We start from the raw sequence: 14623 nt of genomic DNA, 5'->3' as shown, positions 1-14623 counted from the left end.
TATTTCCCCTGCTCGAGATCGAGCATTTACTTAAGAAAACACAGTGAAGAACAGTGAAGAGTACAATGAAAACAGTGAACATAGTGAACACAGGATCATTTAAGTGAAAAACACAGTGAAGAACACAGTGCAGATGTTTCCGTACATCTGCTAACTTATCTGAAGACACGCGTGCCGAACGGTGCTCTTCACAATAGTATGTGAAGAACAATAGGTGTGAAGAACACATTGCAGATGTATGGAAACATGTGCAATGTGTTCTTCTCACACATTGTTCTTCACATACTATTGTGAAGAGCACCGTTCTGCACGCGTGTCTTCGGATAAGTTAGCAGAGGTACGAAAACATCTGCAATGTGTTCTTCAGTGTTCTTTCAATGTGTTCTTTCAGTGAAAAATGCTCGAGTCTCCCATTGACTTCAATGGGGTTCGTTATTCGATACGAGCACTCGAGCATCGGGAAAAGTTTGTCTCGGATAACGAGCACTCGAACATTTTAGTGCTCGCTCATCTCTAGTCATGACAAGTCTTTAAGAGTAAGGCAGTGGCTTCCAGCAAAGGAGCAATAGCAGTAGGACCCAAATGGTAGTGCCCTTATAAGAACTATGGAAAGAGGTTGTGCTGATGTGACAATCCCTTAGAGGTTTGACCAGAGTAATAAATATCAGAATCTGTTGATCTCCGTTCTCCCTGACCTGCTTTGCTTTACTGTACTTGAAGTATTGGATCTCTGATCTTGACAATCGATATATTAAGTACAAAAAATAAACTCCCTTAATTTAAATTGTGGATAAAAAGTTGCTGTGAAGGATGGATATAGCATGAAGATATGTGCATGAAGTAGGAAATGCTCCATACACTGTAAACCTCTCGACATCTATGCAACCCTAACCAGCCACGTCCTCCGGGGCTCCATAACACCGAACATTATCACCTCCCATCTTTATATAACACATATATTTACCCTGTATTATAGCTCTTACAATGATGGCTTTGCAGCGCCGCAATCATAACTTTGACTTTCAAAGTCCAAATATACAATAGGATCCTATGAAGGGGCCTCTACAATATCTGTAACTATAGAAGGATGATAACAATGAGTCCACTCATTTTATGGCCATAATTACTGATAACAAATGATGGTGGGATTGCTATGTGTATTACCCACTCTAGACAATCCGGACAATCCGGCAATTCCTTCCAGTCTGGGACCAGGTCCAGGTGCCTCTTACATAAGACTATTAATACATCTCTTCTAGCAGTAAATATTGTGTTCAGTTGTAGCGACAGGTTTTCCGTCCTATAATTTGCCGTGTCCTGATGGCTGCATGTTCTGTTCTATCTCATCAATCTAGATCCCAGTTTTTACTTTCCTTCCTTATGTCCCTATGATCATATCCTAAAAATATCAAAGTCAACATAAATTCTACTGACGTTATTCTGCACCGATTGAAGTTCTGGCCATACCCATTAGATATTTATTGGCCAAACCTAACATTTGCGAAAAAGTTATGCCGATCTTATATGTAGGGAGTTGACCTGATGGTAGATTCTGAGGAAGGTGAAGATGGGGGCAGCCGGATTTCCACACTCTTTATCGTCGTGTTCTCAAACAGATAGGTCACTACCACCGTCTAGTAGTGTCCTCTCCCAGCCCCGGTTATTGCAATTACTTAATTAATCCAGGCATGCATTTTGGGTTAGTTGCTGACAAAAGGACTTCTAAAATCTAAGGCCGACGTTAGTTGTGGATAAACACCACTCTTTACTTATTGATACATGGACATTTCAGTATATTATGGCGAGGGCCACTCATTTCCCAGGCAAAGTCTCTAACAGGATCCCCATTTATGTCTGGGACTATTAGACACCCTTTAACACCAGACCCTGTGTGCACCGACAAGCACTGCACCCAAATAACTAATGCAAGAATTTTTAGGAGGTCCTTAGATAACAAAGATTTCAATCTTTACCTTCCATAAAATATTATGAATTCTCTACTTGGCCTACACAACTCTAGACGTTCTCAACTTATCTCAACTTATTATTCTCACCCATATGGTCTACAGGTCTCCCCCCCCCCCCATCACTTATAGAGCAGCATTAATCCCCAATAAATAAGGCATTCACATACATTACATTAACACAAGACCAAATGCAAGTACAAATACAAGACTGCAGTGATCAGGAGACAAGTGGAAGCTTACAATCTATATGGGAGGTTAGTTGGAGACACAAGGTGGGGGAGCAGATTACAGCAGTTATTGTGTATTGTAGGTGATCCCAAACAGGTGGGATCTCAGGTTACCCTTGAAGGTTTGGAAAGTGAAAATTCTGAGAATAATCTGAGACTAACATCAATAAGCTGCACCCCTAGTTAATATCCCCAAGACTTTTCTCAGGCTGCACCAGTTCTCTGGAATGTGCAAACTTGGGCAATCAGATTAATGCACACATCTACAGTTTTGAGAATGCCCATATATTTTATAGGCAATCTGGCAAGTCCACTCATCTGGCTTTACCCCTCTACCTGAATCCTATACTAAAAATGTTCAGAAGAGATAGTATAACAATTAGCATTGATCAACCATTATTCATTTAATGAGAGCCTCCATCTGGAAAAATAATTTGAGACCCGGCCAAAACACAGTTGACATACAAGGTCCTCTATATTCTATTTTGGGTGCTATTCCTTCCACCTTGACCTTCCACCCATGGGTTCTTTCCTTAAATAGCTGCTGGCTTCCTCAGGTAAGTGACTTGTAAGTCACAGAAACCCCATCAATTGCCTCAGTTCAGTACAAAGGGAAAGATGTGATTGTAACTTGCAGGCAGCTTTCCTAAATAGGATAGTAGAGGGACAATAAGGGGGTGAATATATCAATGATGGCTCCCGGGGCAGAATGTAGAGCACCAGGTATGTGGACTATTTATGAGTAATGTATATTCTGGAAGGTTGCTAGTTTGATATGTTAGAGAGGCGCTGGGTCTTTGGAATAATCCTCCCAAAGTCTCATCATATTCCATATTATATACAGATAAAATACCAATTAGGATGATATATGTCTGGGAGATATTCAAATGGAAAGAAACGTCTTCACCTTCTAGATAAAAGCAGATTTGAGATTTATGATGTGTATGACCTGTCGATGACTGGAGATGCCCAGCACCTCGTGTCTGACTCTCTCTCTCATACATTTCCTTCCATATACTTTCTAGAAATGAAATGGAAAGTTACATTCCTGGAGAACTTGTATGAACCTGCCAACTTCTAATTACTTGTCTCCCCATGGAATTTCTCCTCACTTCAATATCCACTTCATCATCCATTGGCGTTTTAACCATTGGATTGCTAGTTTTGCCAATTAGCAGAGATTTGTAAATTATTTTTGAAGGATTGTCTAGTAGAGTCACAACTTTATGATAAGTTCCCCCTTTTATTGGGTATCTCCATTAGTGAGTTGGAGCACCTATGATGAGTACACAGGAGGAACCAGTCACTTGGATATGCTATTCATTTAGATGGGTACAGTGTAGTACTTCATTTACCCTGTAGAGGCACTGTAGGGAGATTCAACATCCGATCAAGGATTATTAGAGAAACTGTAATACTTCATTTACCCTGTAGGGGCACTGCAGGGAGATTCAACATCAGATCAATGATCATTAGAGAAAGTGTAATACTTCATTTACCCTGTAGGGGCACTGCAGGGAGATTCAACATCAGATCAATGATCATTAGAGAAAGTGTAATACTTCATTTACCCTGTAGGGGCACTGCAGGGAGATTCAACATCAGATCAATGATCATTAGAGAAAGTGTAATACTTCATTTACCCTGTAGGGGCACTGCAGGGAGATTCAACATCAGATCAATGATCATTAGAGAAAGTGTAATACTTCATTTACCCTGTAGGGGCACTGCAGGGAGATTCAACATCCGATCAATGATTATTAGAGAAAGTTCATTTACCCTGTAGGGGCACTGTAGGGAGATTCAACATCCGATCAAGGATTATTAGAGAAACTGTAATACTTCATTTACCCTGTAGGGGCACTGCAGGGAGATTCAACATCAGATCAATGATCATTAGAGAAAGTGTAATACTTCATTTACCCTGTAGGGGCACTGCAGGGAGATTCAACATCCGATCAATGATTATTAGAGAAAGTGTAATACTTCATTTACCCTGTAGGGGCACTGCAGGGAGATTCAACATCCGATCAATGATTATTAGAGAAAGTGTAATACTTCATTTACCCTGTAGGGGCACTGCAGGGAGATTCAACATTAGATCAATGATTATTAGAGAAAGTGTAATACTTCATTTACCCTGTAGGGGCACTGTAGGGAGATTCAACATCAGATCAATGATTATTAGAGAAAGTGTAATACTTCATTTACCCTGTAGAGGCACTGCAGGGAGATTCAACATCCGATCAATGATTATTAGAGAAAGTGTAATACTTCATTTACCCTGTAGGGGCACTGTAGGGAGATTCAACATCCAATCAAGGATTATTAGAGAATTATAAGACCAGTTTAATGAAAATGTCGTCTATATACCCTCTATATATCTAAATTAATCTTTGCATTTTTCATTCTTGGTCACTAACATATGGCTACTCATTCTTTTCCTTTAGGGTCCACGGGGTCCTGATGGCCCTCCAGGAGATCAGGGTACTCCAGGGTTAAAGGTAAATCACTGTTAATTTATTGTGGAATCTTATTATAATCTGTATATAATAGCAATTTTAACATTCCCTCTTCCAGGGTGAAAGAGGTGAATCTGGGAAAAAGGGACCTCCTGGACGTCTTGTGAGTAGAATCTGATATACACATGCAGAAAATAATAATCATCAAATACTAGGGCTAGAAAATAAATGTTTCCATGACCAGTAGTTGCACATATGTTGCCTGGAAGGATTATCATAGAGATGAGTGACACCCCCTGTGCGGCTCCTGTTTTGGTCTGTAGGGGTTTCTAGTGGTCTCCACCCCCTGGTGCCCCCTTGGCCTTGATCTGATCATTTACCAATCATATCCTGTGGTGGTGCCCTGTCTCAGCCAGTGATTGGCATCTCCTGTGTGATAGTAGAGACCCCCAAAATCAAGGAAGCATTGGAGGAGGAGGGGGGGCAAATAATTCTCATTGAAATAAAAGTTAGGGCCTAACTTGCTGATCAATGCTGAGACCACCGCAGATCGCGAAAACGAGGGGTCCGTTGGACCATGAGAGTAATGTAGCAGATGGCCACGCATAACCGTCTTGCTCCATTAATCTCCATGGAGCTGACGGAGATCGATGAGCGCAGTGCTGGGCGATCGCTGTCCGCTCCATAGAGATTAAAGGAGCAGAACGGTCATGCGCAGCCGTCTGCTCCATTACTCTGAGGAGCGGCGACCCCTCGTTTTCGTAATCCGTGGGGGTCTCAGCACTGAGACCCCCACTGATCAGCGAGTTAGGGCTATCCCTTGGATAAAACCTAACTGGTCTTTGTGGGAGAACCCCTTTAAATACTTGGTCCTCTATACTGTTGTTTGGGGGTTAGTGTCCGCTGGGGCACAGCCCCTTTAACACATGTGGTTCTTGGGCATGTGACCCCCCCCCCCCCTTTCTCTCTATCACAAATACTTCTGGATTCTGTCTCTCTGAAAATAAAAATTCTGCTGGTTTCAAAGGTTATATCTTCTGAACCGTGGCACCTAGAAACACAGTTCTGGTGTAGTTTTAGAAGTTCCCTGGAATTTCACACAAGGATTGTGTTTCTAGATGTCACCAGAGAGATCCACTTTTAAATCTGCAGTTGGGATTGTATATGCAGCTCCCATTCCTGACTGTCACCTTATCGGAAATCTACTGTCAAAATCCATCATGATAAACTAGGGACATTACTCATAGATCCAGGCACCGTGACTGTGGTAATCTTCTAATATTTGTTATCCATGGCCTCCTTCCTGCTGAGATCAACGTTAACAATTATGCTAATGAGCCAGGAAGGCTCTGTGGGGCATTACCTGTAGCTTCACATGCTCTTACACTGTTCAGGAGCACATATCACTGGCTGCTGTAATCTCACAAAATGGGAGGGGGTAAGTTCTGCATGGATTTTGATTGTCACAAGAAATTGTGGAATTTGAGTCACAAGAAATTCACAATGGAATTCAGGTTTTGGAGGGTTATGATGATGTTTCAGAAGACGAAGATATGAATATATTTGTATAAATGTTTTGTTAAAATAAACTCTTACTCACTTTTTGGAAATTTTTGGTACCTATATATCACTTATACAAGTTTTCTTTTATATACATCCTCAGGGGAAGGTGGGAAACCATGGAGAAAGAGGAGAACAAGGAAAACCTGTAAGTACCACATAGTGTAATGCAGTGCATGACCCTTTGGGGCACATTTACTAAGGGTCCGTATCGCGTTTTTTCCGCCGGGTTTCCCGAATTTTTCCGATTTGCGCCGAATTGCCCCAGGATTTTGTCGCACGCGATCGGATTGTGGCGCATCGGCTCCGGCTTTCACGCGACAGAAAAAGGGGGCGTGGCCATCGGAAAACCTGGCAGATTCGGAAAAAACGCAGAATTTTTTTAAAAAATTGTGTCGCAAAAATAGCACTCACATACACCGAGATGGAGAAGGTGAACTCCAGCGGACTTCAGCGCAGCAGCAACACCTGGTGGACATCGGGCGCATGGACCTTAGTGAATCCCAGCAGAACCCGAATCAACGCCGGAGAACGTGCCGCTGGATCGCGACTGGACCGGATAAGTAAATCTGCCCCTTTATCTTACTAATAGAGGAACGTCTTCCTTTGAGTCAAACTAGGAAGAAACATCCTACAAAAACCACTGATAAGCAGCGCCTACCTCAGCTTCCGAGATCAAACTATGAGGGTTAAATGTCAGTGAAAATTCCTGCTGATTTAGCAGTACAGGCAGTACCCGGGTTATGTACAAGATAGGTTCCTTGGGTTTGTACTTAAAGGGAACCTACCACCACAAATCTACCTATAAAGGTAGATCGGGTGGTAGGTGGATCAATGGAACGTGAGGATAGCCCTTTTAAGGGCTAATCTTCACGTCCCCACAGTCTAACTTTTATTAGACTTTTATGCAAATTTACTTATGCGGCTGCTGGGGCGTGGAGTAGCCGCATCTGAGGTTACACGAGGAGACTACTCCACGCCCCGGTAGCCTCTTTTCCCCTCCTACTCACCACCTTCGGCGCCCGGCTCCGCGTAGCTGCGCGCCCTCGTCCGGCGATCCTGCTGTCTGCGCATGCGCAGAAGAGCAGGCCCGCACCTGCGCGGTCACTGCTCCGAAACGGGCGCAGGCCTGCTCTTCTGCGCATGCGCAGACGGCAGGATCGCCGGACGAGGTGAGTAGGAGGGGAAAAGAGGCTACCGGGGCGTGGAGTAGTCGCCTCGTGTAACCTCAGATGCGGCTACTCCACGCCCCAGTAGCCGCATAAGTAAATTTGCATAAAAGTCTAATAAAAGTTAACAAAAAAGTGTGGGGACGTGAGGATTAGCCCTGAAAAGGGCTATCCTCACGTCCCATTGATCCACCTACCACCCAATCTACCTTTATAGGTAGATTTGTGGTGGTAGGTTCCCTTTAAGTTGAATTTGTAAGTAAGTCGGAACTGTATATTTTATCATCGTAGCTCCAGACCAAAAAATTTTTCCACAGTGACAATTGGATTTTTAAAATTTTTTGCTTTAATTGGACTAAGGATTACCAATAAAGCTTCATTACAGACACCTTACAGCTGATCATTGCAGTCTGAGACTATAGTAACATCCAGAGACTTCACCAGAGGTCACAGGTGGCAGAGGGGTCCATCCGTAACAAGGGGTCGTCTGTAAGTTGGGTGTCCTTAAGTAGGGGACTGCCTGTATATTAAAAAATGCCTGTAATCTTTTTTTATATTGCAACATGTGACTGTCCTGGAGATGACCTTCTAAGTGCAGGCAGGAAATAAGCGCGATTTCCCCTTTAAACTTCTTCAATGGCTTTTGATTCCGCAGATAATTGGATACAGATTTAGTTGTTGGACTGTTGTGGGAAGAGAATATTAAGATGCGCTGTAATTGTAAGCTGAATCATTATATCACACCAAGCAGGGCCGGCTCCAGGTTTCACTGGGCCCCTGGGCGACAGTGCCTCACTGGGCCCCGTAGCTCATGTGGTGGCATTAAAAACGCAGACCTTAAGAAACCAATATTAATATACACCCCCCCAGCCAGGCTCCATTAATTAATATACCCCCCAGGCTATATTAATTAATATACACCCCCCAGGCTCAATCAAATAATATACACCCCACCCCCCTAGGCTCCATTAATTAAAATACCCCCCCAGGCTCTATTAATTTATATATCCCCCCAGACTCCATTAATTAATTCCCCCCCCCCCCCCCCCCAGGCTCTATTAATTAAAATACCCCCCCAGGCTCTATTAATTAAAATACCCCCCCAGGCTCTATTAATTAAAATACCCCCCCAGGCTCTATTAATTAATACACCCCCCTCCCCGGCAGGCTCCATTAATTAATTAAATACACATTAAAAAAATAATAAACGCTAACTTACCTCAAGGGCTGCTCGCATCTTCTTCATCTGCTACATCTTCCTGAGTGAGAGCTGCGTCTATCGTGCAGCAGCAGGGACGCTGGCGCCATGAAGTCATCACGTCGGCCAGCGTCCTGCACACTATTAGACGCAGCAGAAATACATTGGCCGCGCCGATGCAATTATGGTCTGTGAGTGCCCGCTTGCGGTGCCGCCCCCCTGTCAGCCGCGCCGGTACTGTGAGTGTGGCGCTTCCCTCAATTACATCGGCAAAGTATGCCGGCACTTGCCCGGGTAAGCCGGGTGCTGGCGCCGGCCATGACACCAAGTATTTCAGAAAGATACTTTTTCGCAGTTTTTTTCCCCGAACATACACCGTATCTTTACACAGGCTCGGTGTGACATTAAAGACTGTGTCCTCCACAGCCTAAGATTGCTGGGTGTACCTGTGTTTATTGCAAATAATGAAGATTAATGTATTTGCGGTACAGGATTCACAAAAAAAATTGTAAGTTTGTAGTTTCTACAGGGGGATGTCACAGAACCAGGAAGCGCCTGCGTCCGATATATAGGATGCTGAGCACTAAGCCACTGTGCTCAATGTCCGATATATCTGGAAGAGGTTAAAGGAAATCTACCATCAAAATCCTTCATGATAAACCAGGGACATTACTCATAGATCCAGGTACCGTGACTGTGGTAATCTTCTTCTTATATTTGTTATCCATGGTCTCCTTCTTTCTAAAATCAACTTTTTTTAATTATGCTCATGAGCCTGGGGGGCTCCCTGGGGGTGTAACCAGAGCCCCTCAGTGCTACAGATTGACAGGCTGTTACACTGTGCAGGAGCACTATCCCCCTCTCACTGTGTGCTGCCACTTCCTCTGCTGTAGTGAGATGCTGATGGAGCAAAAGAGGAGACAGTGTAACAGCCTGTAAAGCCAGATCACAGAGGGTATTCCATCAGGCTCCTTAGCATTATTATAAAAGTAGAAGGAGGGAGGCCAGGGATTACAAATATAAGAAGATACCACAGTCCCGGTGCCTGGATCTATGAGTAATGTCCCTGGTTTATCATTCTTGTATTCGATGGTAAACTTTAAAGGAAACCTACCACCACCTATTAAGGTAGATCCGTTGTCAGGTTCCTCTAAGGTAGAGTAGTGTAGCCCTTTTTAGGGCTAATTCTTTTTGTGACACAGAATTTTTATAAATGTTTTATATGCAAATTTCCTAAAGAGGCTACTGGGGCGTGAAATAGCCGGAGCTGAGGCTACACGATGCAGCTACTCCACGCCTCTTGCGTTTTGCCTACCAATGCATCTTCAGTGCACAACTACGAGGAGCTACGCGCACTCATCTGCGAAGCTGGGTTCTGCGCATGCGCACTAGCTCAGGCTTCAGAGTCGAGACTGCGCAGCTGGCGGCCTTGCGTTCACGATAGATCCATGGTGGTAGGTTCCTTTATATGTCAACTACTGTCCTCCATATTTTAGGTCCTAAAGTTTGATATCCTAGTGACCAGGTAAAAAATATGGCTGCTTTTCTTCCAAAACTAGCGCCACACCTCACCGTGGTTTGTGCTGAAGCTCAGCGGAGTAGAAATGAATGGGGCTTAGTCGCAATACCACAGACTATGGTCAGGAGAGGAGCTGTTTTTGGAAGATAGCAGCCTTGTTCCGGACAACCCCTTTACCTTGCGCTGTATGCATTGAGCTCCCTCTAGTGGCAGCTGAAAGCAGGATAATAACCCGTTCAATGAAGATCTCACCCCTAGCCACTCTACGGAATACTGGAAATGGATGGATTTGATGTTTGTGTTACTTTTTAACAGTTTCTAAAAAAAATAAAAAAGACATAAAGATATTTATACCAGACGTTCTGCGAGAGGCATGAGATGACAAACGCTCGCTCGTCATATAACAGATGTGTACTTCTCCTGTGGAAGTCTTCTGACAGACCCCCGGGTCTTTTTGAGTAATAATCTGATGACAACATGTCAGCGAATCACCGCTAGAGGGGAGATGTTATGGCAGAAGGACGTGAGAGTCGTGCTCCCGACCTTGGCGCTGCCTCCAATCCACGTCCTAAGGAACAGATCTGTGAAATCACTTAAGAGACCCCCAAAGGTCCCCCAGCATAGACACAGGATTTCCGAATACACATCCTGATGTATAGTTGAAAAACTACAACTCCCAGCATGCCCTGCAAACTGGAGAGCCACAGGTGGCTGATTATCTTTCTCTTTTCAGGGCACACCTGGCCTACCTGGAAGCGCCGGAGACATGGGGCCTCCTGGAGAAGCAGTATGTTTATACTTTATGTTATATTATTAGTTTTTATATGATTTATCTAGCAAAATCATAATTCTCAGTCTGTATGTAGCAGCAGCCAATCAGCCTCTACGCCCGGACAATTACATGTGACCTTAGGATATGATTCATCTCTACAAAAAATCCGGAATCTTAATGTATCTATAATGTATCATTTAAAGTCTCCTCCTATAGGAAAGATACATCTTACAGGCCCCCCTAAGGCTCCTGGGCTCTGCACCCTGTGTACCCCCTTAAGTTTCTCCCCTGCCTATAGCAATATTCCATTTCAACCAATTGTTTCTGATTTGTCTTATGTCGGAATATACAATGTGATTACATATTAAACACTATTCAAGGAGGTCTATTCCACTATATGTTAAAAGGACTCTACCTATACTTTTGGCAATGCAAAGCTGCAGTCAGTGTTCAGTATTGGCCCTGGAGAGCTGTGTAATCATACCTTTGTGTGTGTTGTCAGTAGCAGCAAGACTGTGAAATGTGCATTTACATTCCAGGATTGTAGCTGGACTTAGAGCACTGAAGGAGTGTTCCCCATACTGATGTATTCTTAGATATCTGCATTCACACTGCTCCGTCGCCCCTTCCCTTATTGAAGTATATAACTGGCAGCCTGCTACAGCTCTTACTCAGAGTAGAAGGGAGAAGCTGTGCCATGCTCAGTGAATCTACATGCTACAATTCTGGAATATAAATAGATTTTTCACAGTCCTGCTGCTCCGAACATTCCAATTTGGATTGGTCAATGTATCAGTGTGAGACTATGCAGGCACATCCCCCAAGTTGTAATTTTAATCATTGCATTATGAATAAAATAAACAATATATTATGGGGAGTACAACTGTCCAATAAATTAGACATTTTCGGAGAGTTGAAAGTTCCTCTCTAAAGGGAATCTGTCATCAGATTTTGACAGCGTAAAACTTCAGACAGTGTTAGTTGTTGCCCTGAAGAGCTGCCTAACTATTCATTTATGTGTAGAATTAGTAGCAGCAGGGCTGTGAAAAATTTATTTAAATTCCAGGATTGTATCTGGGCTTAAAAACTGATCCCTGAGTAACTGTTGTAGTATTCCCACAGAAGGGCCTGCTACAACTGTGACTTGGGGAATGGGCTATGCTTGTTCAGTGAAGAGAAAAACCAATACAGTTCAAGTCCAGTTAGAATTCTGGAATATAAATGCACATTTCACAGGTCTGTTAATGCTAACAACACACTCAAAGGTATGATTACATAATACCTAACACTGTTTGTCAAAACTGTATTGTGTACAGTGAAGAGAACTCACATACCAATACACTTGAAGTCCAGCTACAATTCTGGAATATAAATGCACTTTACACAGCTCTGTTGTTATTAACAACACACACAGTTGTGATTACATAATAGAGAACAAAGCCCACTGTTTGTATTGTTAAAACTGTGCTGTGTACAGTGAAGAGACCTCACATACCAATACGCTCCAAGTCTAGCTACAATTCTGGAATATAAATGCACTTTTCACAGCTCTGTTGTTATTAACAACACACACAAAGGTACAATTACATAATACTGGACAAAGCCCACTATTTGTATTGTTAAAACTGTGCTGTGTACAGTGAAGAGACCTCGCACACCAATACGCTCCAAGTCAAGCTACAATTCTTGAATATAAATGGACTTTTCACAACCTTGTTGTTATTAACAAAATACAAAGTTATGATGACATAATACCGAACAAAACCCACTGTTTATATTGTCAAAACTGTGCTGTGTATAGTGAAGAGATCTTGCATACCATTACACTACAAGTCCAGCTACAATTCTGGAATATAAATCCACTTTTCACAGCTCTATTCTTATTAACAACACACAGGGGCAAATTTACTTACCCGGCCCATTCGCGATCCAGCGGCGCGTTCTCTGCTCTGGATTCGGGTCCGGCCGGGATTTAAGAAGGTAGTTCCTCCGCCATCCACCAGGTGGCGCTGCTGCGCTGAAAGTCATCTCATCGCGCCGGAATGCACCACCTCGGACCAGGTGAAGGTAAGCGCTCCCCAAGCGACACTTTTTCGGTTTTTAAATGCGGCGGTTTTTCCAAATACGTCGGGTTTTCGTTCGGCCACGCCCCCCGATTTCCGTCGCGCGCATGCCGGCGCCGATGCGCCACAATCCGATCGCGTGCGCCACAATCCCGGGGCAATTCACATCGGCGCAAATCGGAAATATTCGGGTAACACGTCGGGAAAACGCGAATCGGGCCCTTAGTAAATGACCCCCACAAAGTTATGATTACATAATACCGAACAAAGTCCACTATTTGTATTGTCAAAACTGTGCTGTGTACAGTGAAGAGATCTCGCATACCAATACACTCCAAGTCCAGCTACAATTCTGGAATATAGATGCACTTTTTACAGCTCTGTTTCTACTAACAACACACACACAAAGTTATGATTACATGATACCTAACACTGCCAATAGAGTCCCTTTCCGTAAGATTTCCCTGATGACCACTTGGTGGTTATAGTCGGTACTGCACCATGTAGGACATCTGTAAAGAGTTGCTTCTTTGATCAATGACTCTTGACTGTGGCCAGGCTGGTGTTAAAGTAGGAAACAATCCCCATGACATGGTCCCCCTATCACACCTCAGTGACTTTCCCATGCATGTTTGTACAGCGCTACGACCCAGGAAAGCAGATTGATTACTTGTACAGTTATTTTGTTTCATAATTAAGAACAATAGACCATTATGAGGAATTCACAAACTGTACAATGTAATTGGGAGCAGATTTATACAACTCACTGAAGCTCGACGTGCCAGGATTCTGCCAGATGTTTAACATTTGTCCAATTAGAAACCATCGGACCCCACATGTCTGCTCCATAGACTGCAGCGGGTCGGGGGTCCTGCCCATCAGCGCCTGACATGTATCACTGCCTGCACTGCAGGATGGAGAGAACTCCTGGAGACACTTCAGATTGTGCATTAGTAACGAAATCTACTGTGATATTAAAATATTCCACTGTTCTGGATTATTCATATAACATGTATCATTTCTCTTAAATGTAAGGGACCAAGGGGACCACAAGGAGATGCAGGTCCACCTGGAGAGACAGGCCCAGAGGTAAGTTCTGTCCTCTTATCAGGTCTTTATATCATTAGATGTCCCTTTATACAAATTGGTGGAGTAAAGACTGTTGCAGGGGGCAATGATAAAGAGCAAAAAATATAAATACATGCAAACTCATACACAGTATAGAATGGGAAATCCAGTATGATAAACCAGGGACACTTACCAGGTGATAATCTTCTTATATGTATTATCCATGGCTTCCTTCCTTGTATAATCAACTTTTCAAATTATACTAATGAGCTAGGAGGCCTATGGGGGTGTTACCATGCTGTATGTTCACAGGCTGTTACACTGTCTCCCCTCCCCCTTCGCGCCCTTGGCACTGCCTGTTGTAATTTCATACGATGGGAGGGGGAAGTGCTCTTGCACAGTGTACCAGCCTGCAAAGCTGCAGCAAGAAGATGCTCTGGTAATGCCTCCAAGAGCCCTTTTGGCACATTAGCATAATTTTTAAAGGACATCTACTACCAGGATGAAGGATTGTAAACCATACACACTGACATACTGGTTTGCACCCCTCCCCCTTGGCACAATCCCCTCTTCTTTAAGCTTTGTGTGCCCTTGTTTTTAAGAAAAAAAGGCTTTGCA

The 14623-nt window shown here is 43.4% G+C and overlaps 1 protein-coding gene across 1 annotated transcript in view; it reads left to right on the top strand.

Moving 5' to 3' along the window:
• Positions 1-14623, top strand: part of COL24A1 (collagen type XXIV alpha 1 chain) — a 166671-nt gene that overhangs the window by 124315 nt on the left and 27733 nt on the right. The window contains exons 29-33 of the mRNA XM_072126722.1: positions 4645-4698; positions 4775-4819; positions 6320-6364; positions 10836-10889; positions 13973-14026. Of these exons, the coding sequence (XP_071982823.1) occupies positions 4645-4698; positions 4775-4819; positions 6320-6364; positions 10836-10889; positions 13973-14026 (252 nt within the window). The remainder of the gene's footprint in view (positions 1-4644; positions 4699-4774; positions 4820-6319; positions 6365-10835; positions 10890-13972; positions 14027-14623) is intronic.

This window comes from Engystomops pustulosus, chromosome 10, assembly GCF_040894005.1.
Source record: "Engystomops pustulosus chromosome 10, aEngPut4.maternal, whole genome shotgun sequence".
Lineage (NCBI taxonomy): Eukaryota > Metazoa > Chordata > Amphibia > Anura > Leptodactylidae > Engystomops > Engystomops pustulosus.
The sequence above is the reverse complement of the archived record's forward strand: the minus strand, read 5'-3'. Positions and strand labels throughout refer to the sequence as shown.